A 27,968-nucleotide genomic window follows, 5' to 3' on the forward strand; every position below is an offset into this window, starting at 1 on the left:
CTATTTATATTTATTTTTTGCACCATCCCGACCAGAATAAATCCTTTTCCGTGTAACATTCTTGGCAATAAATGGTTCTGAAATTTTGCTGTATTCATGGAGTTTCTTGAGCTTTTCATATTAACTGTTCACTGTGGCAAAAGCTTGACAAAAAACATTTTAAATTGTATTTTACGTGTAAAAAAGGGTTCATTTCCATCCCTGTGTGGCTCCTTTGAATTGAACCGATAACATATCAAGGTAAAAGGGGAAAAAACATCCACAGGCCTATGCGGACAACTCTCCGCCCCCCCCTCAGAGTGTCCACCAATCACCATCTAGGTATGAACCGGCCGACCAATAGGAACGCCCGTTCTTCGTGTGCTCGGTAACTAAGGACCGAGTAACAAGAGTTCTCCTCTACCGCGGCCGTAGAACAGTGTCCGGCTGCAAGAGGATCTCCCTTAGCAACCGTGGATAAACATGAGTTTCTACAGCATAAGGTAAAATAACAGATACAATGCTTGGTGCGTTGTGCCTCGTAGCTCTTCTGTTCTGTTTGTCCATCTTTGGCACGAGAAAAAAAAGCTAACCGGTGTCTTTGTCGGGGTTTTTTTACCCGTAAAAAACTTCCCCGTCGCCCGCAACTTTTTCTAAAAGGCACCGTTGCAGGCAGCGGAGGCTGGACCGAGGCAGCTAACATTAGCTCCCAACGGCTACGAGCTAGCTTTAACATCTAACAGGCGGCGGATAAACACAGCTGACATATTTCTCCTCAATTTGACTAATTTAACGTCGAGCTAAAGCGAGCGAGCTAACGGTCGAAGCGTTTACGGCCCAACACCGACATGTCTGCCCGTCGGTAGACGACCGCATTTGGAATAATGTTACAGCAGACTAACGTAAACTTGGACGTGTGTAAAGCATCCTCCTCGGTCTAATTACTCTCAAAATGCCGAGCATCTCGGGGGAAGGGGGGTACCTTGAATTAGCTTTAATTCCCTTGAAGCCAGAGGCATAGGGAAAACAAAAGTTTGCCTGTCATGTTAGTGCATGCCTTTTGTGTAGCCCGTCTTTTCTGTGTCAAAGAGTTCCTGTTATGTAACGTTGGTCATCTAAAGTTATTGCCCTAAACCTGGGTTCTATTCTACAGGACAAAAGCTCGATGGCCATTGTGAGACTCGAACACATATTTCACCTGTGATGCACAGCAGTGCTGCCTTCACTTTCCCTCTGATGTCCACTCTGCTGCATGCAAACAGGTGTTGGAAGAAATGATTATGTTTGTGTGTGTGTGTGTATGTGTGAGAGAGGGGGAGTGAGTGAGTGCATGATGATAGAAAGGCAATTTCAAGCACCGGAGCAGAGGTCTGCTTTTTATTTTTCTCTGTGAGATAAACATCAAAGTACCTCCCACCCTTTCCTGTTACATCCACAGTCTGGTCATTTGATTTCTTTTCGATTAGTCAATCCGAGTTGCCATTTGAGGAAATGCAGTATATCATTTAATTGCAGTTATTGCATGTTGAAAAGTGTCTGGATTGCCTATTCCACTGCAAACAAGTTCAGTATGTGGCTCGGTGATATATCTTTGTTAAACCGCAATCATTCATTACCAAAGTGGTGCCGATCAGTGTCAGTGGATTAATGTGTGAGGAAATGAATAGCTAGCACCCTGTTTGTGTCTTTCACCATAGATGTCTATAGCAAACACCTGGATTTACAAAGCCAACAACCCTCGGCTCAGTATAGACATTTGAGACACAGCAACGGAGTCTCTCCTCATGCGCACACACGCTGGGATGCACTCTGCTCACGGGCTCAGCGAACCCAGACACTGTGTGTTTTAAAGTTCACAGATGGCCCACTCGGCATTTGTAATGATCAGCCTTCGTAGACTGTTGAATAAGTGGCCTTTTCTCTGGTTCCTGCTTGCAAAATGTATTGATTACCCTTATTAGTTAGTGTTACTCCTAGTTGGCGTGTGTCAGTCGGGGGCAGAGCTAAAGAATAGCATCGCAAGTGTAACCATTGAATGGAACGATTACATGAGTGTAGAGGGAATTACCGATAAAGTTATCTGTCCTCTTGTTGCGTTATTGTTGCCAGGGTTAGCGGTGGAAATGGTACACAGATCCAAAATCTGTATCCCGATGGCCACTGAAGACCTGCTGTGTCAGAGCCGTTGGCTAAACCGTAATTACAGGAAGCAATTATCCAGATTATTGTCACCGGCTGAAGCTCAGTCTTCCATGCTTCTATTCCACACTGTAGATCTAAATAGTAAATTTGTAAATCTAACTGCCATTTTTTGTTGTCCACTGTCCCACTGTCCAGTGTTATGCACCAACCACCATGTCAGGCTCCTTGTATGTCTAACATATTTTGGCGATCATAGGTCCATATTTTTTTTGGCACTAGTGGGTTGTTTCCCTCGCACTGAATCTGGGTGGAATTGTTGCGTCACAAAGGCATTTATTGTCACTGTCAAGAATGTGCTTTTAGAGTGGGTGTAAAGTCTTGACAGACAGCGGGCTGCAACCCTCAAAGATCTCCATTTTTAATAGACTCACTTTGCCCTGGTTCACTGCTGCAGCACGGCACTGTTCCTGACGAGTCGGTGTTTCTGCACGATGTTACTTCAACCATGAGACGATTGTACTTGTACGCTGAATGATATTTTCTTCTGTCCCAAACCGAGCGGAGCATCAGTGGAGGAGAGCGTTTCCCTTGGATTCCCTTCGGGAAATTGTATCATTATCAACTCTTGCAGCTTTTTTCCATCGTTTGTTTTGAGCTCAATAATTACTCCCCGTGGTGACTAAATCCCCCCGCTTATCAACGCTTGACTTTAACGCCATTTCGCCGCTGTCTCTCAGGACAAACATACACAAACACAGTCTTCATTTTCGCCGCGCGTTCTTCCTCCCGCTCTTGCAAATAGGCTCAGAAAAAAACGATTGGGGGGCTCTGGTTTCCTAGCAACTGCATTAAAGTCCCCACACCGTGTCTGTTGATCCATAGGTTTCCCTCTAAGGCGTAAGCTTCTTCAAACACCATATGCTGGTATCAATATGCAGAACACCGGCTTAACCGTCGGCTGACGGCCGAACACGGGGTGATACAGTGATGTTGACCGTTATTACGTTTGAGAAGAAATTTAATTGCCACTATTGCACATAAGTGAGATGCCAGACAGATGTATCAGCGGCGCCTCACGAGTCCACGGATGTGAGCTGTGACTGGGGAGTCTCTGAGAAAGTTACTGGCAACTAGTCGGGCAATTCAGGCGACGGCAAGCAGTCAAAGTGAAATATGTCCAGCCACTTGGAAGGGGAGGTGGTGGATAACAGCCAGCCATGACATAAGCAATCATGTCCCTTTTGCTGATATCCATGAAAAAGTCTGACTCTGTGACACTGGTATTCAGGCCTGTCACTTTTCTGTTGCTCTCGGTGTGAAGTCATGGCAACGGCTCAAAGCTTCCCGACCTCGGCGCTGCTGGCTGTCACTCCCCTGGGTGGGACACAGCTACTCTTTGTCAGTGATCTCGGTGCCTTACTTACCGTAAGGCAGGACCGCACGCACAGTGACTCCGAGCTTCAGGGTTGAGAGAGGACCCCCCCCCACACCTCCTGGTGAGCATCCATGGACGCTTTAAAGAACGGGGGATCTCAGCCCGTCTACAGCCGCTGGTCGTACAGGTAGCTGCTCGCAGACACACACACACGCTGTGCTCTTTGTACCACGGAGGCGGTTGTTTTCGAATAGCCTTGAGATAGTTCCCCCCCCCTGTGTGTGTTCTCCAAGACTTATGGTTTATTTGTTCCAGCAGGACAACTGGAACACACACACACACACATGGACCAACACATCTTTCCTTCAGTCCTCCAGGTTGTATTGACTTTGCGGGATTGAGAATCGCAGAGTGGCCTGTGCCAGGACGAGAGATCAGCGCCACTGCGCTGTTCTTTCCAGACGGCGCTCTGAGCGGCCGTCCTGCAGACGAAGACGTGCCTCTCGCTCATGTTTCTGCCACCACATCGTTACTTATTCAGGCCGCGGCTTTGCCGTAACTAGAGTTGGTGATTTTAGTGTCCGAGGGGATTTTATTTCTCCTTTTTTTTTATCGGCTTCTTGATTGAAACGCTCATGTGACTTGAGGATGTGCTCAGAATAGCTGATGACTGTTCAGTGTCCTTTAAGCATTGGCGGCAGTACGTCCTTTTTATCCAGAGTTCATGGTTCAGCTACACTGTGTTTAGGGAGAAGGTTGATCTTGGATTATTGATTATACCTGCGTTTAAGTGGTAACCTATTTATTTAAGTGCCCGTGAGGTCATTATATATTGGCAAAGGAGGTAACACAATGTTATTTGAGCCTTTTGCCCATTACTGATATCTGCAGTAGTACAAACTGTGGCCAAAGCCCAGAAAAATATTGTGGTAGAGTCTTTTTTCTCCATTTTATACACACAAAAAATGAACCATGTACACAGATTGCTGAACTCCAAGCACAATTAAAAAATAAAAATCCAATTGTAATTGTTAAAGAACTCAAAACATATATAGCAAGATAGCCTGGTTGTGAAAAACTCAGTTTGTGCTTTCCAAAGAGTCAGTTTGTGCCCAGCGGCCGGATGAGCTCCACTGTTCAATGCTTCTTCAGTCGGAAACAAACGATTCTCCAAGTGTGAGACGGACCCCTGACTGCACCGCTGCTATTTGCACATATTTAACGGAGTTAACATGCAAATCAGCCACAATGCAAAAATGGTGAAACTCCCAGACAAATGATTGGTATCTTCTGGTAACAGTGATGGTGGTGGCAGTGATTGTACTGCATCGTCATGCCGTCTTGTTTTACAGTCCCGACGGTGTCTGTCCAGAAGCACGGACGTTCCGCCTCTTCGCCTCGTCCGTCAGGACCTTCGGCCCTTCGTGTTCTCTCACCTCTCTGTCACTGTTCCACCTGCCGGGTTCTTGGTGCTAAATGCCACATTTATACGAGTTGTGGACGTGGTTCCGTTTCAGATGATCTTCACACAAGTGAGCTGTGTCGAAATCGGTGAATTAAGCATTTTAATCTCATCCGACCGCCTTTTACTCCGTGGCCTCTCTGAGATGGAAGCTGAATTGCCCGTGGCAGGCATTACGTTATGCTCATTCGACTATCAAATTCCTTTTTGAAGTGGCAAAGGCTTTTAATTAAAAGGAACAACAGCCAAAATGGCCCGTGCTCAGATAATATCATCTTGGTTGATGCCATGCCATTTTTTTTTTTTATAGTTTTGACATTGTCAACTTGTCCTCCTTTTGCACCCTGAATCCACAGCGGTGTGTTAGACAGTTATTACCCCATAATCATTTAAGATCCCATTTTTAATAAGTGAATCAGATTTCACATTTGCCCCACAAATACCTCTGACCAAATGTTGTTGGAATATATATTTAAATTGTACCCCCCCCCACCCACGTGTGTCGGTCTGTAAATCCTTACAGCGCAAAGAGCCAAGGAAGTGGCTGCGGGCTTTTAATCAATGCTGCTGGAGGTCTCCATGGCGACCAGCGCCCGACAGGCAAGGAAGGGACGACGGGCGCTCGTCCTTCTCTTGTCACCCAAGCTTTGACAAACTAATGAAACATTGATCACTCACGGCTGTGATTAGGCACTTTGGATGTGTGTGTGTGTGTGTGTGTGAGAGCATGTCTTCCAAGAACGTTTTATGTAGAGGACACTTGGTGAAGCGCCAACAGATTGAAGTATTTATGACAATAGTGTGTCTGATGTTGACCTAATGTTTGCTGCACGTGGTCTTCAGCTGTCCGTCTCCGTCTTAATGATCGGTTCGCTTGTATTCCTCACATCGTCCCCCGTCCTCCTGAAGCATAAACCCCTGTTGATCTTGTTCCCCCTCCTTATTTCTTTCTCTTCTTTTGCCCCACGTGTCCTGTCCTGCTGCCTCGGTGTCCCCGAAGACCCTCGAGCTCTGCCAGCTTCTCCAACTCACCAGCAAGGTAGACCGCGACACACTCGCACAAACGCACCCTTTTCTGTTCACAATCTGTGTCGTGAAGTGAACCTCCACGTTAGCAGGCGTCCAATTGCGTCCTTAGAATGGACAAAGAAGAGAAAACCTCAAGTGATGGAGGATGTGTCTGCAGCCATTGATGAGACTGTACTTTGAATCAACTTTATTAGTCACACAACCTCGACGGGATGTATGACCAACATTCTGTGGTTGTCCTCTGGTCGCAGTCTCCTAATCCACAGACCCAGAGTGCGTCCCGCTGTGTCTCACACAACCTGCACACACATCTCCCCTCATCATCCCAAGAGGCAGTCCGTCATGTGTAATTCAAAACCACCGCCACCGTCCTCCGCCCTCTATTCCCCGTTCCATGTAACACGCACCTGTTCTCGGATGACGTAATGTCCTCGACACAGGCGAGGGATTTACAAGCGACCCGACACGACTGGTGCGCCATGACCCGTCCTGACGGAGAACCGACGGGTCGGAGCTGTTGGGCAATGGAAAGCAAGCGGCTATTCGGTGACGTCCAGCGACCGTCCTCCTGCGCGGAGCAGTGACATCAGCCAGAATTGGGCCATAGGTCATCACCCACACAACCAGAGCTGTGGAAAGTGAAATATAGATGGGGGGGGGGAGGGGGGGGGGGTCATATATCGGATGGGCTTAACTGATGGAGAGATAGATGAGCAGGCTGATTTGAGGACTTTTCATCCTATACCCTTAATCCTTCCGTCTAAAAATAAATGTATTAGCTTCAGCCCAGCAGAACATGAGATGTTTTTACATTTACCCGGCAGAACCGGAGGAAGGGACCCACCTGCTGATTACATCAGCCCGTGTGAGTGACTTGTGTTAGTCACAGAGGCTCGGATACTGTAGGTCTCTGACGCCGAGAGAACAGCCTCCTGCTGTTGCCCTTCTCTCCTCCTCGTGGTAGCTAAGCAACACCGGCCCGGTCCTTTCCGATAGGTGTCCAGAGTAAATTCCCAGAGGACAAAGACTTCAAGGCATCTCAGCTTCTCTTCAAACGTTTCCTTGCTTTTCTTTTTACCTTTCTGTCACTTTCACAGAATAAGTCACACCGTGTTTCATCAACAAGTTATAAAGGTCACTTTTTCAACTGCATATTTTTTTGAATGAATTTACACTTTTCTAATAAAATTTCCCCACTACTGAACCGGAACCCTGTAACTGCTTTCTGGTTTATTTAATTTGAGACAAGATACAAATCCTTCATGGCCTTGTGTACAACAGCAGTGGTGACCTCCACTGGTTGATATGAAAAATTGAAGTAAAGATCGTTTTAGAGATCAGTCTATCTAACTCTTGATAATAAAGGTTTGTTATCTTTCTCTGCAGTGGCATCGAAGATGACAGCTCGAGTCTTATGCAACAGAAGCTGGAGAAACAGGTAGGAAGACGAACTTCATCCACAAGACTGATATCGGGACAACACTAGATGTGGGGGGGGCCCCGGTGCCCCCCCCTCCATCTATTCAGTTCAATTCTATGCTTAAAGCTCCACAAATTATGCAGTGGATTTTAATTCCCGTTTAAATGATCACCACTTTGTTGTTAGATTAAAGAGGATTGCACTTTAATCGTAATTGATGTTCATTTTGTTGGGCCGCTGGTGCATGAGCGATCGTTATTAACAATGCAAGGAGAGCAAGATTAGTCCGAGTCACTTTCCCGTAGGGAGACATACAGCCGGTGGGTTTTGGGACTTCATGAAATGGGATCGGTTCCAAGCTGCAGCTTCCATTCATCTCACACATAGCTGCTGTTTTTGACAGCAATCCTGTTATATTTGAAAGCACCTGCACAGGTCGAGCATGAAACCAGGAGAATTAAAAGGGCTCCGATGACCCTGTTACCTGCCACTCTGGTGTCACACCAGGGGGGCGGGGTGGGTGATGGGGGGGCCGTTGCTGTGGGCAGAAGCAGCTTCAACATCATCGTGCAATGTTGTGATTAATCGCCGGATCAGAAAAGCTCCTGTTTTTCACCTGTCGAACCACTTGAGATGCGCCATTTACCTGACACACCCCTCCTTCTATCACATATATGTCTCCCCCCCCCGATCCTCTGGAAGACGCTTTATCTCCAACCTCGCCAAAGAGCCGCGGTGTGGAGCTTTGATTCCCGCTGGAAGCCGTTCTCCTCTGTCTCACACATTAGGCAGAAAGGAGCGGAGGGGGGGGCAGGTTGGGCAGTTCAAAGAGAGGGGAGGATTTAGTGAGTCTGTGTGTGTGTGTGTGTGTGTGTGTGTGTGTGTTTATCCTACGGCCCCACCGTGGCTCAGTTATGCTGCACACTTTTAGTTGAGTTCAAACCGCCTCCCTTTTTACTCGACTCCCCATGAGGACAAACACACAGATGTGGAGGATGCGAAAGGTACAAATATTCAATTACAAATATGACATAAAAGTTTATTCTGTATTTCCTTTTTCTGCGTTCTCACCCTGTTTGAATAGAAAAATGAAAGAAAATAATAGCAGGATTATGGTGGCTGTGACCCTGTCTCCCTTTTGAGCGCACATCACAGTCTCCCCCCCTCTCCCCCGCCTCCTTTTCTCCTGCCGGAGCACTAATGCAAATGATTCAGTTAAAAACGGTGACCGTGCGCACACAGACACGCACGCACCGGCGCTCAGTGTTTGGCTGAGAGCCCGACCTTCTTTTTTTGTTTTTTTTTCGGTCAGAGGACCACATTGTGCAGAGGAGGCTGTTGGTTCAGCGAGGAAGGAGGGAGGAGAGAGGAGAGAGGAGGGAGGAGGGAGGAGGGACAGGGAGACGGAGTCATGCCCAGCAGGCGCGCCGCTCTTTGGGGGAGAACGTGCTTTCCTCTGACCTCAACACAAGTGGGATTTGCAATGTTTGTTCTATAAAGGAAGCGGTTAAACTTTGGCTCCCACTCGTTCAGGATGTCAATGGAGAGGGTTTGTGATTTCTGATTCATATGTTTGTGCGGCTGTTTGCCCGGTTTTCTCGTCTGGCTTTTTCTCAAACTTTCTGCCGTAATGTGTAAAACTCTGACCGACCAAATTCTGCTTTTGCCATCAGATTCCGCGAAAAGCCACATATCAAAATAGGCTACACGTCTCCTCAAATGCGATTTATAGTTTAGTCTACTTTGTCTCATGTTTGGGCTCGTACAGGAAAGACTGAATGAAGTCACATCCTGGTCCCAAAATGCCAAGTGCAGAGTCTTGACAAAAGAATGCAATATTACAATAGATAGAATAGAATGGGCTTAAAATAGCAAGTAGGAGGGAGGGCGACACGAGCTGCTCACTTTGACTATATGTAGAATTAGTGGAGACTGGTGTCTTGTTTTCAGTCTAATGTAATTTCAGTTTATCAAAAAGCTAAATTAGTCTCCCCTCCTATGACACCGACGGTAACAATGTTCATCGTGATAATCTTGCTGTATTTTTATTAATTTGCCGCCTTTTATTCATAGCGAGATAGCAAGCATCCAAATCCTGATTCTTCCTTTTGAAATGATAACAAATCCCTTTTTATGCTGGTCTGCATTAAATAACTAATTCATTCAGTAAACTAACCTCTATTGCTTATACATCTCTTTTTTTACCTTTTATCTTTATACCTCCTCTGTCTTCCCACCTGTCGTGGCACTCACTGAGACGTTGTAGAAAACACCACATTTATCCGTTATCCTTTTCGCTGATGAGTCTCAAGGGCCGTAGCAGATGTTGTTGTGGTTGTGCAGAAACAGTCGGACGGATTTTATTGGTGACACGCGAGGAGTTATAAAACCCGTTTGGTCCGGCAAATCTGAGGCGGGTCCTCCTCGTTCCCTTCCTGCTCACTAAACAGCATCACCACACTGGACTTGTTGTGCACACTCGACGCGCTCATTAGCGCGCTTGCGTAATCCATCGGCCGCTTTGACCACAGAGACGGGCTTGTGGGGAGTTGACACAGCGGGACGATGCCAATCCAAGAGGAGGAAATCATTTGGGATAAACGATGTTATTACATTTGACCACTTTATGCTGCTGATGTAGTGACAAGCATTATAATGCAAAAAGGTATTAAAGAGCAACTACTAATATTCAGTCACTGAAATTTGAGTCGAGGTCATGTCTATATATACTTTGTACAATAAGTCAGTAATGTTAAAAGAATGTCAGTCAGGTCCGTATATATCGCACCATAAGCCCGTAACACTTTTATCATGATCGGCGTTGATCCTGACGGACCAGCACCCGTTATTTCTGCTGTTCAGTTCATACGTCGGCGTGATTATTATGCCTTCATCTTCAGGATGTTTTTTTTCTGTGCTGTGAGTCATCCTGTATTCACATCCACCTCACCTGAACTGTTGCTTTGCCAGTGGGTGTTTCTCGAGTGTATTCTCATCACTAAATCTTTTCATCTTTCCTATATTCTACTTTGTAAAATATTCATGTCCGCGCCACGATGTGTTTGAAGGCAAACTATTTTAGGTGGATCCTTTTTTCATCATCTCAGCCAGAAAGTCAATATTTGTATTTGTCCAATACATCAGTATGTTGATACCTCTAAAAATATCCTCCTCCACTAGTTGTCTGTATATTTTAAAGCCTCCTCACGTTTGATATTATCCACCTAGCCACCGTTTGGCACCGATTGGAACTCATCTTGAACGCTAATGTAATTACAGCTCATAGGGTCAATGTTCTGAACCTCATTTATGTATAAATACGTGAATGATTTCCCTTGAAACTCATTCCTTCCCCCCTGTGTTCGGTCCACAGAGGGCACTGCTGGAGCAGAAGCAACGGAGGAAGCGCCAGGAACCTCTGATGGTGCAGCCCAACACGGAGGCCCGGCCCCGGCGCTCCAGGATGCGGCGCGGTGAGGAGCAGGCCCCTCTGGTGGAGTCCCAAGCCAGTATCACCAACGATGTCATCATGGACGGTGAGGGAATGAAAGCTGGAATCGATGAGTCACGTTCTGTTTAAATCAACAGAATGAGCATTGCTCAAGAGAAGCAATGTCAGGTAAACTGCATTAACGTCTCACCTTGCTGCAGGTATCGACGGCCCAGCAGCCTTCTTGGGGTCAGAAGCCCCCGATGTGGGAATAAAAATCCTGTCAGTGAGCCGCTCCCAGTCCCAGTCCCAGTCCCTGTTCCAGTCCCAGCCTCAGTCCCCTGTTGCCGAGGAACCTGAGCGAGACGGAGACACTGAGACGCTGCTCGAACCCAAGACAGATATCCAGGAATTACTGCAGAGACAAGGTGAATTAAAGCAGAGGACATATTGGGCGGGAAAACATAGGGCTCCATGACAAAGTACGTGATGGGAAATTACAGTTAAGGAGCTTCTGGCATTCATTTTCTTCTTCCATCATGTACTTTTGTGGAATAATAATAACTGCCCTCACATAGCAACAAAGGCCCCTCCCACCACTGACCCCCTTCTTTCCCTCCAGGTTTGTCCGGCAGTTTGAACTTCGATGAAGACAGCGACCCTGAGGACGACGCGGAGGAAGATCGATCGCGTTCTCTGTCCCCACACGCGGGCAACACCAGACCCGCCTCTGCCGCCAGCGGCAAGGACGTCCCAGTGAGTAGCGCCTCCAACGCACCCCGCCAACCAGCACCCAACAAAGTATAATCCCCAACACGAACGGTCACGTTCATTTGACTGAAGCCCGTGCAATGTGTTGTACCCAGGAGCCGCCGTCGCCCGGGTCCCCCGCGGCCGACGGCTCGCCGATAGATGTGGCCGATCCAGAGGAGTTCGTCTTGCTCGCGGCTCCGCGCGGCGTCACCGTCAAGTGTCGAATCACTCGGGACAAGAAGGGGATGGACCGTGGCCTCTACCCCACCTACTTCATGCACATGGAGAGGGAGGATGGCAAGAGAGTGAGCGTGCTAGACTTGACTTGTTAAAGCGTTAGCAGAGCATGAGGTGTAGAGACGCAAACACCCGTTTCTCTTTTCCCAGGTTTTTTTGCTGGCAGGAAGGAAGAGAAAGAAGAGTAAGACGTCCAACTACCTGATATCAGTGGATGCCACTGACCTGACGCGAGAGGGAGAGAGCTTCATAGGAAAACTGAGGTACAAATGAACTGATTGCAGTTGTAGAAGCACCATAGAAGGTGCAACTGAAATCTACCCAAAAAGATTTCTGAAAACCATGTTGGATTCCATATTTTTAGACCCAAGTCACATGTCTGTTACAAACAGCTGAAATGAACTACCACTTTTTTGTCGTTAAACTGTGTATAAAATTAGACCCGCAGTGTTTAGTTGATTTTAAGATGAGCCGGTATTGGTTGTGCTTTCTGCCAGGTCCAACCTCATGGGCACCAAATTCACAGTGTACGACAACGGCACCAACCCCGGCAAAAACCCCGGGACGCTGCTGGAGGAGAGCAACACGCGGCAGGAAGTGGCCGCCGTCTGCTACGTGAGTAGAAAAAAAGATTTTCCGCGGCGGAACATGGATGTCCCACTGAGACGCTCTCTGTACCACAGGAGACCAACGTGCTGGGCTTCAAAGGGCCGCGCAAGATGACCGTGATCATCCCCGGCATGAACCCGAACTTCGAGAGGGTCGCCGTGAGGCCTCAAAACGTGAGTGTGCCGCTGCGTCTAAAGGGGGAACGCACGCTTCCCGACCGGTGCATGAACGTGACTTGTGTTACAGGAGCAGGAGAGCCTCCTGAGCCGGTGGCAGAATCACGCGCTGGACAACCTGATCGAGTTGCACAACAAGGCCCCCGTGTGGAACGAGGACACCCAGTCGTACGTGCTGAACTTCCACGGCCGCGTCACCCAGGCGTCCGTCAAAAACTTCCAAATAGTCCACGACAACGACCGTGAGTTCACCGCACCGCTCACCGAATAACCCGCACCCCCCCGCGCACTTTCAGGCTGTGACGGTTTGTTTCCCCCCTAGCCGACTACATCGTCATGCAGTTCGGGAGGGTGGCCGAAGACGTCTTCACCCTGGACTACAACTACCCCATGTGCGCCCTGCAGGCCTTCGCCATCGGCCTGTCCAGCTTCGACAGCAAGCTGGCCTGCGAATGAAAGGACGGTTCTCGGCGCCGCCTTTTCGAACGTGCTCCCTCCCCGGAGCCCGGGGGGCCGTCACAACGCCCACGGCTGGAGAAAAGAGCCAGGAGGCTCCGGATAGCATTTTTAGCGAGGCTGACGACACTACACTATGTCCACATCTGTCCAAAATAAAAAAGCGCTCTGGTGTCTTCGCGGGAGGCGGACACTGGTGTCGGACATCTGGTGCAAAAAAAACAGGCGATTACAGATGTGTGACTCGACTCGGGCGATGTTTGCGGGGGGTGATGTGTGTATTAACCATGTTTTTACTGTCGCCTTTTTAGTTTGATTTCAGTCTGAGATTTGGTTCTGAGGACGACAACGTTCGACTATTTTTAATTCCATAAAAAACAATCGCCTTTCCTCTGGCGACACGCTCAGGCCAAACTTCGGTTATTTGGTAACAAGGGACTCTGTTTTTTTTATCAAGCGTGAGTGAGTTGAGTTGCATCATGGTCACGATTTCACTCTCGTTCACATCTTTGAATGTGATGAAGCAGTTTAATCTTTTATCTATTTTAAACTAATTTCTATCATCATTTCTGTCAACCCTTTCAAGTATGTTCAAGTGTGAAAAGTTCTTTATTCAGAACTCGCCTGTGTTATGGCGTTTGTGGGTTTTTTGTGAATGTGTGTCATTTTTATCAGTGACTTAATGGATAATTATGAGAGAAGAAATGCGGAGTTGCACATTTGAAAGAATATAGGATATATATACTGTATATAAAACACAAGTTAATGCCTTATTTGAAATTTTCAAGCTGTTTTTAAAATGCATAAATCACTAAATGTAACTTCATGGCATTTTAAAATGATATATAAGAGCTTATAACTTATCTGCTGTTCCTACACTTGATGTTCAGGATATCATTGACATTTTATTGCGCTGAGGTCGTTTTGTAGCCCACCTTCCTTTCTCCAGGCTTCGATAATAGGCGGCGTCTCTTCTTTTGAATTAAAAAGGGAATCTTAAGGGAAATCAGTAAAAGAAAGCGTCCTTCACGGATCTATGTCACATTTAAATATATTGGTAATTCAGTGCACTGAATGTCTGTGAGGGACACGTGAAAACATCTGGATCCTCTAAAGACAAAATGATCTGGGTTTTTCAGGGGTCAAGATCCATGTTATTTGATTTGTTTTTTTCTGCTCACCGATAAAATTCAAGACTACAGATACCTGGTTATGTGTTAAGGAAATTAATGTTACATATTTGTTTCAGCAGAACTGTGCCAGCAATTTATGTGTGAAATGGAGTTTTGACAAAAAGAGAAAGAAAAACAATATTTATAGAAGGCTTTTTGGAATATATATGCTTTTACTACAAGAGACTTTTTGTGAAACACATTCCAGTCTGACATGTTGATATGGTTTTATTTGAACGGATGAAAGTATAACGAGGGGAGGATCAAACCGGTTTATCGCGTTAAAATATGGGGAGACGAGTGCAACAGTCTGTTATTATCTGTCATAAACATGACGGATTCAAAAAACAAAAGTACTTATTTCCATCAATGTAAAACCTTTGAATAACCAAAATAAAACAAAACATTTCCTGAAAGACATTTGAACAGCCTCCTAAACGTGTCTTCATTGTTGTCCGGTAGAACGTCTGCACAGTGCCGCTTTTATCTGAACATTTTGTGCACGTGATAAAACCTCACGGGTCCCCTTTTCGACGCCACGCCGGACGACCAACGGCGGCGCCGGCCGCTTCACCTGATGTCCACGACCCGGGGCAGCACTTTGTACGTGACGAGGAAGTACGGGTAGCACTGACAGCTGTCGAAGACCACAAAGATGCCCGGCCGGTGCACGTCGTCCACGCAGGCGTCGTAGAGGAGGAACCGGCTCGCCCTGCGGTCGAGCGGCGGCGGCCGGCGGTACGCCTCGCTCCCGAGGCTCACCTTCCCCACCAGCACTTTGGCCAGGAACACGCGGCGGGTCGCGTCCCGCCCCCACCGGACGGAGTACTGGTGGGCGTAGGAGGCGGCGCGGGCGAAGTAGCAGCCGGAACCGTAGGACGCCCCGTTGAACCCGGCCATGCGGGGGTCGAAGTTGTTGTGGCAGATGTCCTCCGAGGCGTCTCTGGTCGTCCCGTGGAAGAGGTGGCGCTCCAGAGGCTCCTCGGACTCGCCGTGCTGCTTCTGCATGTGCGCTTTGTGCCTGCAATGACAACGCAAGGTGTCTTCTGTACATTTTAACAGTATTTTGGCCTAAAAAAAAAAGCGTAATCAATGCAAACGTGTCGGACACAAACAGCAGCTGGACCTTTGGTACTTGTCCCAGTGGAGGAGGTTCTGGACCTGCTGGATGCTGACGATGTCCACCACGGTCTCAGGGAGGCTCTCGTGGAAGAGCTTCAGGACGCTGCGGTGGGCCCGTGTGCCGGCCGGGAGGTCCACCAAGCTGTAGTCCCGCCCTGACTCCAGACACCACACGGGAGGATACCAGGAGGTGAACTCCTGCAGAGGGTCCACGCTGAAGTTCTCCCCAGGAGGACCTCCGACAGGCTCAGTCGGGATCAAGGTCCTGGGTGAAGAGGAAGAGACGATATCATTGGGATGAAGCCCATTAACATCATGTTCTTATTAAGAAGAACAAAAAACACCAAACGCTTGTCTTTCATTTTTCTATGTTATACGTCGCGCCGGTCGTGGGACTCGAACCGTCCCCGGGGACGGAGAGACGGTTACCGACCGCAGGTAAGGCCGCATGGAATCGGGGGAGCAGTAGGAGGGTCTACAGCGAACATCTCTGCTGAACCCCGTGGTGACGTTGGTCTGCCTCATGGCGTCGACGTGGAACACGTACTCCTGGCGGCCGATATGGAAGACGCACTCGCTGACGTCCTCCTCCGTGATCTTCTGCAGCAGAAAAGCGGACACATCCTGCGGGGAGAGGATGGACGGTTAGAGACAGAGGGCAGCGGCTGCCGCCGTGACGAAGACGAAGAGTATGAAACAGTCACCTGGTTGTACTCCTCCCAGTCCTTGCTGTTCCACCAGTAGACTTTCCATTTGCTGGTGAAGTACGGGTTCTCGACCACGCTGTCGGAGCTGGCAAGTCGTCTGACGCCGCTGTAATAAGCCGTGCCTTTAACCTCCATGAAGTCAAAGGTCAGAGTGCAGCGGCAAATGCTAAATGGAGAGTGACCCAAAGGAAAAAAAATGTCAGTGATGAAATCATCTCCTTGGCAGGAACGGATCTCCGTCTCCGCGGGCCTTCGCTTACCTGTCGTGGAGGCAGACGGACGATTGCCCGACGTTGCAGTAGTGCCTCTCCAGCAGGACCTGAGAGCGATGGCCGACGTCGACCCACCGGCGCTCCCTCCGAAGCCACAGCTGCCAGTGGAACGGGTAAGGCGTGTGGTGCTCCGTACACTGGCTGCCCGCGCGGCACGAACCCCTGAGGAAGCGGACGCACACCCGGATGTCGGAGGAGCGCTTGGTGTGGAACTGGGGGGGGAAGCGGCCGCTGGAACAGGGCCCGCAGCCGCCCCGCCCGGGTCTGGACGCCGGGCGGGGCGGCGGGCTGTGGCTGGGTGGCGACGAGAGGCGGGGAGACGGCGGAGGCGGCTGGTGTCGGGTTCGCAGGTTCTCCCTGGTTCTCCCGGGCCAGAGTCGTACTCTCGCCACGCTGGGAGGTCACAGGGGTCAAACGGACGCAGACGCTGTAGGGGTTGACGGCCCAGGCGACGTCGACCTGCCGGGACGTCATGGCCTCCCACACCGGGACGCTGGTGTTGGTGTCAGCGGGGATTTCCAGGAGGAGGCGGCGGCGGGACGGAGTCAGGAAATCGACTGTGGGAGATTCGTCTGGGGGCGAAACGGCACCTCGGCCCCTCGTCTCGCTGTGTGGCGCTTTTGCCATGTTGGAGCTCTTGTAAACAAACAACAAAACACATTGGACTGTTCATTTTGAGTAAATCAGCACGAGGGACAAAGGGTGAAATTAAGTGAGTTTAGCTCAATACAAAGTTAGTGTTACATAAAATAGAGTTAAATCAAAAGAAAATTGGAGCATTGGTCGGAGCCTCGCACGTGCACGTGCGCGTGCACCAGCAGAGTAGCCTTGAATCACGCGCATCCATATTTGCTCACAACTCCTTAAACGTCTCACGCTCCGTTAGCATCGCAGCTATCAGCCCGTTAAAAAGCGGAACCTTACCGGGTCCACGTGACAACACGCCGGCTTCAAAAAGGGGGATTAACTGCAGTCAGAGTTTAAGGAAAGGAGTTGACTTGTTTGGAGGAGTCAATTAAAAAAAAACGGACGACCCGCCGCGAGGGTTCTGCCGGTGCGCACGTGGAGGAGGATCCATAAAAATACGGTGCGTCGAGTAAGTAGTATTTCACACATAATACATAAAAACGAACTAAACTACTTCATACGTACTGTTAAAAGGTTCAAAATCTGTATATGATACGGTTTTATTTTAGTTATTATTTAATTAGTTATATTAGTCATTATCCTGGTCACTTAAAATAATTCACTAAACTTCATATTGTTGTGATATCTGTTGAAAACAATATTATAGCTTTCAAGTAGAATTCAAACTCGGTTTTTGCAGTTCGTTGTATTTGTTTTCCACTCAAAATACCATTTGAGGTGTGTAACTGTGTGTATAAAATCATTTGAGGTGCCGTTTTATTTACTCATTATCATCTGGTATTTTAGAAATATTTATATATAATTCTTAATGGTTATCGTCAATATTAGCATATCACAACACAACTACTACCAATCACACTCATTTTAGTTTCCATAGGTTATTTCCTCAATGAGCCCGTTTGTATTTGTGTTGCCATGTTTGTTGACAGGAAGTCGTCTTCAACCAATCAGGTCACAACATTATTTGTACTTTATTCATTACAGGCTGGACGCAGCCTACAGAATGGATTGAAAGGTTGCACAAATAATAAGATCAGCAAATACTTTATTTGTAGATTCGAACTCTCATAGTATTGCACATAACGTTTAAAGTGCTGAGACTAAATCATATACCGACCAATTCTTCACCATGTATGTTTTAAAATGAAGGTCTAAGGCATTTCATTGGACGAGGAAGAAAGTGCTGAAAATCATGCAGAAATCACCAAAACAAAAGTCACTCCTCCTTTTGTGCTGAGGGGGGGGAAGTAAAAGTTGAGACGCGGAAATCCACTTTCAGAAATATTCAACAGCCTTCACAGAAACCTCCAGCGGCTCCAGCGTCAGAGGACACTGCTGGCAGCCCACCCAGAAGTACGGGAAGACCCTCTCGGTGACGGCGTGCTTGAAGGTGTAGATGTGCGTGTTGTCGTGCGGGTCGTAGAAAGAAACCCTCCCCTTCTCGCAGTCCACCTGCACCCTGATCCTCTGCGGGTTCCTCTTGGGGTTGAGCCTCGTCAAAGGGGAGGTGCCCGCAAAGTACATCTTGTGGTAAAAGTACACGCCCAGGTAGCCGTTCTTCAGCACCGAAGACACTTTCTCTTTCCTCCGGACGGACTCTTTGGCCACGCCGACGACCCACGCCGTGTTCTGCCCCACGTTGACCACCCAGGCGTGCTTGCCCGAGGTGAAGCTCTCGCGGCCCAGCACGCCCGTGTCCGGGTCGAACCTCTCCGGGTTGTCCGGCAGCTTCCGCTTCTCGTCGCTGTCGCAGACGCTGGCGAGGTCCTCCGACAGGACGAGCCACGGGGCGGCGGTGTTCGGGTCCAGGGTCACCGGGTCTGAAAAAAAAAAAAAACACACGGCAGATTTTCAGCGGCCTCGCGTTAACGCGCTCTTGGCTGCGGCGCCATCCTTTCAGCGTGTGCTCACTGAATTTGACGGTCTGCAGCATCTTCTCCCACACGTGGAAGTTCAGAGAGCCCAGATAGCTCGCCACGTTGATGAGCGCTCCCGCGGGCATGACTGGATCCTCCATCGGGCTGCTGGCTCTGCAGGGAGCAGAATTAAGCGTTTTAGGGAATCTTGCTACGAAAGCAGAGAAAAGATGTAGTCTATGTTTTCACCTTGCCAATGACGTCTTGCATTTCTGAAAGAAAGAGGCAAAGTTTTTAGGACGTGGTGTTCCATGCGAGTGTGTCCGGGCACCAATTCACCTGTTAAACATGTCCAAACTTACATGAAGGACAGAGATGCCCTGCAGAGCAATCTCCTCCTCTAAAACTCTGATGGATTCAGACACGGACGCTATATCCCCCGCCATCTCTTCGATCTTCTGCCTCAGCGCCCGACTCTTCTGCTCCTCCTCCCTCTTCAGCTCCTCCATCCTGGCTTCCTCCTCAGTATCGAGGAAGCTGTGAAGCTTCTCGAACTCCTCGCGGGTGCGTCTCTCCACAAAGCGGGCCTGGACCTGTGGGTGAAGACCTGCGTCAGCGCGGCTTCGGAAAAAAAGAAAGGGCGGCGCTCACACTTAACAAGTGCACGAGAGAAGAACCACGGCACGTCACCTGAATGCATTCCACAGCATCCTCGTAGTTTTTCTTCATTTTGTCAAAAGCACCCCTCTTCTCCATCATTGAGTCGAGGGCAGACTTCATCTTCTCCTGGGAAGGTAAATAAGAGAAAATTCACCCAGAGGTTTTCTTTTTTTTTTTTCTTCCTGCATCCAGTATTTTTGCAGGCGTTTACCTTCACAAGAACGACGGCCTCGCCGACGGGGCAGCAGTCGTGCTGCTTGTGCTTCCTGGAGGTGTGGCACACCACGCAGATGGGCTCCTCGTCGGGGACGCAGTAAAGCTTGAGCCGCTCGCCGTGCAGAGGGCACATCTCCCCCGGCTCACAGTGCAGCTCTCCCCCGGTTTCCTCCGGACCCTCGCCCTCCTGGATGAAGGCCTCGCACAGGTTCCTCAGGGTGAGGCTGGGCACGGGGTCGTCCACGCTCTGGCTCCTGCACAGGGGGCAGTCGCGTCTCTGTGGCCCCTGGGTCCAGTACCGCTGCAGACAGGGGGCGCAGAAGCTGTGGCTGCACTTGAGGACCACGGGGTCCCTGAAGATCTCGCAGCATATGGAGCAGGAGAGGTCAAACTCCGGGAGCGCGAGCCTGCCTGCCATACCGACGCCCCTGTTTTGCTGTGAAAATTGAAGTAGGGAAAAGGTGAAGGCACAGATTAAAAAACAATAGCAATACCCACAACCCTTCGTGGTCTATTTACTTGAAATTACCCTTGTCGAAATGCTAAGGAAAGGAGCTCCAATACGTCTTTATAGCTTTTTTTAGCAAAGGAACTGGACCATCCTTTACGAAAGGAGATAAAAGCCGTTCCACAGTTCCTTAAGTAGTATATAAATAGGGATGTAACGTTGTCGCCCGTTCACGCTAAATAACGACTGAGAAACGCCGATGACGTAAGTTTCCGTTAGCATAACTTATTTATGTTGCAGCCTTGTAAATAAAATAAAACTTTGAACCTAGTTGTCTACGTGACTCAGCACTGTAACAACAAATGGACGAAAGCACCCAAGACGCGCTTCTTTGTAGTTCATCCTCGGAGAACTTGTAGTTCCGCCGCTGCTGACTGACGTCACTAACATGCGTCCTTCGCCGCATCATAACTACGTAGCTTAGTGAAAGTGGATTCGCATTCCCTAAACACCGCGGCTCTCCTTCCCTAAATCCTCACGACTTCTCCTAACCATCTTTCCTTGCCCCTGTGACGTTTTCGACAGAGGTCGAGGAATAGTGGTTAGGAATACACGCTACGAGGTCATTCTTTTTGACAATTTGAACCCAGCCATACCTCAGAGTCCTGTGACTTATCGGACGCAAGCACTTCCTGCTTCCTGTTGTGATGATGAGTCACCGAAAAGGGGCGGGGTCTCAGAGGCAGGAGGCGTTTTTAACCCTTTAATTCACAGCTAAGTTAGTTACAGTTCATATCAGCGGGTCGCTGTCAGGTGGCCAGGAGGCACACCGCATGCTTAATAATAAAAAAAAAGAAGATGCTTTGGTTGGAATGCTTGCAATTCTCACTACGAGGGGGATATAAGTAGAGACTGATTAACAGTTTAAGTAAGATGCACAATCTTTAAACTGAATGACAACTAAAAAGCCTTTATTCTCTGCTTAAATGCACTTTGTTGAAACTATAATTAGTCTTAAACGCATATGAAATAGTTAGAGCCAACATGAAAACGTGTAAATGATGAAATATTCAATGATCATGTGGAACTTGAACTTGTTATTGAGTCACGTAAACAGCTCATTGTTTGTTGCCATCTAGTGCAACCAACCAGCTGCTGACATTTTGCAGTCAAATGGGCAGTGTGATCATTTAGCAAAGGTTTTGGCCTGTTATGAGGATTCACTTCACAGCTAGTGATCAAGGTGGTGTTTTCATTTAACAGCAAACACAGCAGTTTGTCCTAAACTATTTTCCAACCCATGCTGGGGTTTTGATGTCATCAAAGTGTTTTCTATGGATTCATAGTCTGGTGTAAAGGTAAAAGTTGTGAAGTCACACTAAGACTTTTCCTTTGTCCTATTTTATCACACAGTATGCTCTAACTGTCGAGAAAGACTTTCCTGCATGTCTTGCTGTTTTTCTGCTCCAAAGAACTACAGATAGAATCTGCTCACTGTAGGTTCTTGCCTCTTGATAAATGTTTTGTTTACATCGACGTGCAGACTCTATCCATCTTCATTTTTCATTCTGTCCACCAGTTGTACCATCTACAGCCTCCGCGTAGCTTTTGTGATTTACTTGATGAACTGCGTGTAACTTTTCTTGAATGTGTGGAACTCTCTGGTGTCTGATCGGTGCCATGTACTCAACACTAAAATGATAAGGAAAATGTTGGAAAAAATCCCCAGATTTGTGCTGTGCTCTTCATAGCATAGAGAGTAAGAACGTGTGCCATTTTTTTTATTGTGTGAGAGCCCACGCAAACTCCATCACCGCAGTTTTGTGCCTTTTAATATTCCCTTCCCTGGCTGTGCTGTTCATTTTATCATTGAACACCATGTTAGTTGGCTGCTGCAGAAGAGGATTTCAAAACGACAGACTGCTGGTAGTCAGTACTCGACCGTCCCGTCTCCTTCAAGGACAAACTCCGCTTTAAGTCATCCTTCAAAAACTAACTTTTAATTGCCCTGCGTTTTCCTCCGGTAGCGTCACAATGGCTGCCGTGGTTTTGACGCGGGAGTAGCAACGTGCACAGATGGTCCGTTTGTCATTTGTAAAGGAGGTTTGGAGTTTCCAGCAGATGCTGGAATGAGTCAGAGTCCTTTTAATGGCCTGCTGAGCGCCGCTCCAGTGGGGGCGATGAAGCATTTACTTTGTTGATGCGCTGTGTAAAGGACATGGTGAAGGCGCTGTGATGTCTTTGCAAGCCTGTCACTTTTTCGTGCAGCAACTCATCAGTGCATTTTATGCCCAAGGAGTGGAACTTTTCCGCATATTGTGTATCCTTAAATGAGATTACTTGTCGTTGTGAGCCACATGTCATGTGCTTAATTGTTTCTTAGCATGCAGAACACTGACTGCGTTACGGAACTTTACAACTCTTTACAATACTTTGTAGACAATACAACTATTATCCACCACTAGATGTCACAATGCACCCACGCATAGAGAATTCTACTAGAGCAGAAAAAAGAAAAAGAATGTACCGAATTTATGTGTCCTGATCACCTCACATCAAAATGACTTCAAGTAAACAGACGAATACCAGGAGATAAAATCTAATCTGTGTTATCCATGACAGACCCTTTTAAAGAAGAAACAAAAAACAACCGTTGCGAACTCAGAATGAAGCAGTTACCTGCTCACGTTTACCTGGACGTGGCCTGTAAATTGGTTGTCAGCCCGTGTGACCGAGGCTAATGGTGATTCATTATTGCTCACACCCTGCTGGTGTCCTCAGGGCGTCGGGGGGGCTGGAAGCGGGACGGGGGGGGGGGAGGCCCGTGTCAATCTCACAGCCTCTAATGAGGACAGGCAGCTCCTTCCCTTTCAGGTTGAGCAAAGTGTCGATGGTTGCAGGTGGCGGGATGCGTTGAAAAAATAAAAATGACTATGGGAGACCTGACGAGTAGAGAGAAATAAAAACATATTTTGTTGTAAAGATAGATTGTCCCCTGCACTGTGCTTATACAACACCTGTTCTGTTTTATCTTGGTAACGTTCTAATTATGCTCCCTTTATGAGTTGTGACTGATGCCTCGTTTAATAGTCAATGCTGTGATGGTGAATAAAGATAAATGAATGCATTTCATTTTTCAGCCACTTTGGGGCAGCAGAAGAAAGCCGTAAATAAAAAATAAAAAAACCTGAGTCTTAAATAACCTCCAAAATGATGCGTTCAGTTTCAAGGCTAAGCTCATTTCTTCATCTCTTTATTGAAATGAATTTGAGCACTATTTGTACAGAGATTAGTTTTAAGTGTGACCACGTACCATCTTCTGTGATTCCAATTTGTAAAGTTTGTCCTTCCACCCTTTTACATTCCCCTGAATACTGAAATGTGTGCAGTAAGCAGCAGCTGAGTCACAGCGGCGCGTGGAGACGACACCATAGGACTAATCTCACAACTTCTACCCGAGACAGAGACAAGGACACCAGAACTGAATTATATTTTGCCATGTGAACATTTGATCCCTTTCAGATTGAAATACTTGCGTCACGTTGACAAATCATTTTCACGCTCTCCTCCATGTGACTCATGAGCAGCGAGCTCCATCGTCGTCAAATGGAAAATGCATCCATTTCATCACATGATGCTTGTCTCTCTCACACGTGAACTCGGTATGAATTGGATTAAATGCACAATTTCACCGGGGCTTGCAAGCACCAGGAGCCCTTATTCCAAGTCATATACTGATTCCTTGCCCTTGGTAATAGCTGAGGAACTTTTGACAGCCATCTCACACGGACATTGCAAGAGAAATAGAGAAAAAAAAAAAAGTTTAGTTCTTCTTCCCGCTAGCTATTTTTAGTGTGTGACACACATGCATGCTGCTCACACACACCCACACGGAGTGCCTACCCCGGCATTTCCACAAACACAAAATGTGCGAATTGGAGGTGAATTCCATCTTGTTGGAGAGGCTGCATGGAAGCCACGGGCTCAGAAAAGCTCCTTCAGTCTCTGGAAGGTCACCAGCTCCTCCAGAATCACAGGAAAAACACAGTTATCACTGTTTCCCCCTCTCTCTCTCCCTCTCTCTCTCTCTCCACCGCTCTCACTCACACACCTGCACACAGCGACCCAACTCAGTGGAGTGTAAAAAAGAAAGAAAGAAGGAGTGACATCCATTGAATAAGGCCGGGCTGACAGGGACAATACGCCACAGCACAGCGCCTCGCTCTCTCTCTCTCTTTTCTAACCCATTTCCCCTCCTGGCTTCCTCCCTTCCCCTCAAACTCGAGCTCAGCACATCAGAGTGATGACAATTTTGTTTTAGCCGGATGAATCTGCTATCTGTGATGACCCAAATCTTTATTAGCCCCCCCTTTCCCACCGCCTCGCTATCACAAAGCGCTCTAGAGCGTCACGGAATGGTTTCTCCCGGCTGAAAACTTGCTGACAATCGCTTTCGTCTTGAATTGAGTTACATGTTCGTCTCCCCCACCCCCCCCCTAATCTCCCTTGGATTGTCGTGTCATACTGAGGGGGGGCAGAGTGGAATATTAATTGAATTGCACTCACTCCTGAAAACAAATCTCCCATTACCTCAACCCGAAATCGAAATGTAGACTTTTTAAGTGGGAGTCTGCAGCGGGGCCCGCGGGGGCCGCGCACCGGCCGCCTGTATGTGGGTCATTTGGCTCGGCCCAGGCTGGAGCCGCCTGTCACCAGCGATGTGTCAAATCAGCTGTGGCATGACGAGATAGGCCGCCGGGCCGAAGCCAGGGGATCTAAACCGGCGAAAGCCTTCATTACCGAGCATTGTGATCAGCACCTGCATCACGACCGACTTCACCCGGCGTATCAAAAATCCACTTCATGGACCGCGGCAAAAGCCTGCGAGGGGGTTCGGTTCCCCAGGAAAGAAATCGACCCCCCTCCCACTGCACCGCATCCTCTCATTTCATCTCTGAGGGAGGCTCGGGTGTCTTTAAAGCGCAGATGGATGTGCTTGCTCCCCCAGCGTGACGCCCAAAGGGCCTCCGCCACGTGACGGCGCGCGTCAAGAGCTGATCCGAGCGACAAACAGCCCGCCCTCCATGTGCTCTGCGTTTGGGGAAAATGTAAGATATGGATTGCTGGATGGGGCCGCGCAATCCCCCCCCCCCCCACTGACCCCTGCAAAGTCCTCTATTGCACTCTATTGGGTCGACGTTTTCAGCCTCTGACAAGCCAATCAAACGCACCCATGCTGGCCGAAATTCCTTTTGTGACCTGGGCCTTAATTAACATTGCCGCGGCTGCCCGCCGTGTCCGAATGGTCTCAGCCACTGATAACTTCCATCCATCTTTAATAATAATAATACATCTTTCTATCTTATCCCCGAGGAGGATGTGAATGTTGTAAATCCCCGTTGCCAGAAAAAAAGAGGACTGCAGCTTTTGCCTGACTTAAAGGTGTCCGGCCGCCCGTGACGACGGTAATCCCGTAATCTGGTCAGTCAGCGGCGCGAAAAGGTCCTCACAGCCGTACATATAAAACACACACACGCACAGAATATACACCGCCACTAAGACTAAAGCTGCCACCCGCCACACCAGCAACACCCCCGCCCACGCCGCGTCTGCCATCACATCCCACCTCGCACGGCTCCACTTTATCCAGCATCCCTTTGTCCTCAGCTGAAATCTAGCGTTTGGTTTTCTGCAGGGACTCTAAACAACTTTAACAGGGACTGTAACAACGCCGAGGCTCCCTTTGTCTTTGAATGTTTGAGCTTGCGTTCTTACATGTGATGGCTCGAGTTTTACACTCAACATTGAGTTGACCTGTGGACCCGCTCCGGGTTATCGCGGCCTTCTTACTGATCGTACAGACTCAGTGGGCCTTCGTGGTTCAGTGTTCTTGCTCAATGACACTTGACGTCGGGGCAAAATAAGCCGGAGATAAAAACTAAAACAGGCTGAAAAGAGACCGTTCACGTTGTGATGGAGGCGCTCACAGTCGCAGTTGCACAGACACTGAGGAAGATTTAGACCTTTATCTGCAGAACAATTGCGTTGGAGTTGCTGGAGTAATGATTCCCCAACTTTCAGCTGATTGGGTGTAAAAGCCTGAGGGCCAGTTTCCAACCACATTACACGTTTGTTTGGAGAAACCTCTCAGATTATAATACAAGGCAGTAGTAAGGAAAAGTGGGTAAACTCTTGCACTGAAGATCTGCCCTTACGCACGTGGCCTACTGGAAAGGTGTTTTTGAACATTCACTTCAAATAGGGTGGAGAATTGCTCAAAAATCCCCCTCGAACGTCAGAAGGGCCTAAGGACCAGAGATTGTGGCTGAACCGAGGTCCGCAACACATGGAGGACGGATCAGAATAGCCTACGGCGACAAATCCTCACTCCTCCTAAAGTCCTAAAGAAGGTGAGGCGTCGCACCCTGATTGGCTGAGAGGGAAAAAGCACCATGCTGGTCCGGTCCTCACGCCCTGCTCAACAACCCCCCAGTCCACTTGGGAGTTGTGATATCGGGAAATGCAAAGATCTTACTATTTTTAATAAATTATTTGAAGAGATAGTTGTGCAAATTTGGCCCTATGCATAGTTGGGTGTCTGTAGTGAGCTCACCATACAATGTTCGTATGTCCTGCACTGCATTTCACATTTTTACGAGTACAGTTTCAGGCTGGGTGTCAAATGGACGTCAAACTATAATTTTCAAGGTCAACCGTCTCGTAATTCAGATTAAATCATGGACTCACTGACTGAATAAAACTCCCCAAGTGCCCCTGATGGAGACCACGCAACCATTTTTTGAAATACCCTGAATACTTTAGCACAAGTACTATAGTGCAGAAGCTGCTGGGCAGAAACGCACTCACATTCCTCTCCCCTCCTACTCCCTGATGTATCTGCTAGCAGGATGATTTAGGAGCTTGGGAAGAGGGACACGGGCACGTTGCCGGGATACCAGAGAGCTGAATACGTTGATTGCATCTCATGCTTTGTGTTGTATGCTTAATCGGGTTACGGGGGGCTCTTTGTGCTTTATTAGTCTTGATTTGTATAAGAGGAGGAGGGCGTCTCTCGATGACTCAGACAACTGGCTGCATTTGAATGTCAGACTACCCGGACTAATAATCTTTATGTCCCGACATACATTTTAATGTGCTTATGAAAGCGGAGGGAAAGCAATTGCAGATGGCGGAACGAGCCGCGAAGACCGATAAGAGACCTTCTTTTTTTATCGCTCCTCTCAAGAAGAGGAGACACAGCAGAGTGGAGCCGCGGCCGAGTGCATCTGATGATAGCAATTGCATAACGCTGCTGCGGCTTGGCCGAGTTCTCGACTGGAAGAATCACAGGTTTAGTGTGGGCGCGTCTTTGTTAGTAATAACTTCGGGACGGGCCTCCAGCTGACGAGTGTCACGCGAGGCTCCTCTGTTGCTCCTCGGTTGCTTCCTCAGATTATCAGCACACGTATAACAGCAGGGATCTTTTCAGGCTCGCATGAGACATGAGACAATAACTCAGACTCGGCAGTGACATGATTGCTAAATTGCGGCTGATAATGCTCGGCACTCGTTGGGACGAGAGGCGCTTAAGCCATCGATCCGACGGGTAACTGTATTCGTCCAGGCCTTTTCGATCTCGGTAAAACAATGATGAATCGTGGGTGAGCAGTTGGGGGTGTGTGGGGGGGGGACCTGGGATAATTGCTTTGTTGGTTTTCCCTCCCTGACCACACTGAGCCCGGCGTGAAGGCCGCGACTTATTGAATGTTTTCGCCGTACTTACTAACTGAACATAACAG

The 27,968-nt window shown here is 48.3% G+C and overlaps 3 protein-coding genes across 8 annotated transcripts; 1 reads left to right on the top strand and 2 right to left on the bottom strand.

The window, feature by feature from the left end:
- The first annotated feature begins 340 nt into the window (after window positions 1-340).
- Window positions 341-14,660, top strand: tulp3 (TUB like protein 3). Of its 4 annotated transcripts, XM_078100402.1 has the most exons (13): window positions 359-482; window positions 1,133-1,241; window positions 5,959-5,997; window positions 7,374-7,425; window positions 10,781-10,943; window positions 11,059-11,265; window positions 11,460-11,593; window positions 11,704-11,895; window positions 11,978-12,090; window positions 12,325-12,442; window positions 12,511-12,609; window positions 12,683-12,854; window positions 12,935-14,660. In XM_078100402.1, the coding sequence occupies exons 2-13, from the start codon at window positions 1,183-1,185 to the stop codon at window positions 13,066-13,068; spliced, it is 1,482 nt and encodes a 493-aa protein (XP_077956528.1). In that variant the 5' UTR covers window positions 359-482; window positions 1,133-1,182; the 3' UTR covers window positions 13,069-14,660. The 4 variants fall into 4 exon arrangements, with proteins under 4 accessions (XP_077956530.1, XP_077956528.1, XP_040031340.2 ...); XM_078100404.1 differs by lacking the exon at window positions 1,133-1,241 and having other exon boundaries at window positions 341-482; XM_040175406.2 differs by lacking the exons at window positions 359-482; window positions 1,133-1,241 and adding an exon at window positions 3,410-3,683.
- LOC120818373 (protein mono-ADP-ribosyltransferase TIPARP-like) lies at window positions 14,394-16,978 on the bottom strand. The gene is made up of 5 exons (XM_040175402.2): window positions 16,330-16,978; window positions 16,067-16,235; window positions 15,796-15,986; window positions 15,367-15,627; window positions 14,394-15,261 (listed from the first exon to the last, which is right to left on the bottom strand). Exons 2-5 carry the CDS (start codon window positions 16,202-16,204, stop codon window positions 14,811-14,813), a joined length of 1,041 nt encoding a protein of 346 aa, XP_040031336.2. The 5' UTR covers window positions 16,205-16,235; window positions 16,330-16,978; the 3' UTR covers window positions 14,394-14,810.
- A 1,039-nt stretch (window positions 16,979-18,017) lies between these two features.
- On the bottom strand, window positions 18,018-20,963 carry trim35-14 (tripartite motif containing 35-14). Of its 3 annotated transcripts, none has more exons than XM_040175403.2 (7): window positions 20,826-20,963; window positions 19,717-20,157; window positions 19,536-19,631; window positions 19,208-19,438; window positions 19,095-19,117; window positions 18,901-19,019; window positions 18,018-18,809 (listed from the first exon to the last, which is right to left on the bottom strand). In XM_040175403.2, exons 2-7 carry the CDS (start codon window positions 20,137-20,139, stop codon window positions 18,265-18,267), a joined length of 1,437 nt encoding a protein of 478 aa, XP_040031337.2. In that variant the 5' UTR covers window positions 20,140-20,157; window positions 20,826-20,963; the 3' UTR covers window positions 18,018-18,264. The 3 variants fall into 3 exon arrangements, with proteins under 3 accessions (XP_040031337.2, XP_040031338.2, XP_077956532.1); XM_040175404.2 differs by having other exon boundaries at window positions 20,251-20,836; XM_078100406.1 differs by lacking the exon at window positions 20,826-20,963 and adding an exon at window positions 20,241-20,614.
- Between the last annotated feature and the right edge of the window lie 7,005 nt (window positions 20,964-27,968).

This window comes from Gasterosteus aculeatus, chromosome 4, assembly GCF_964276395.1.
Source record: "Gasterosteus aculeatus chromosome 4, fGasAcu3.hap1.1, whole genome shotgun sequence".
NCBI lineage: Eukaryota > Metazoa > Chordata > Actinopteri > Perciformes > Gasterosteidae > Gasterosteus > Gasterosteus aculeatus.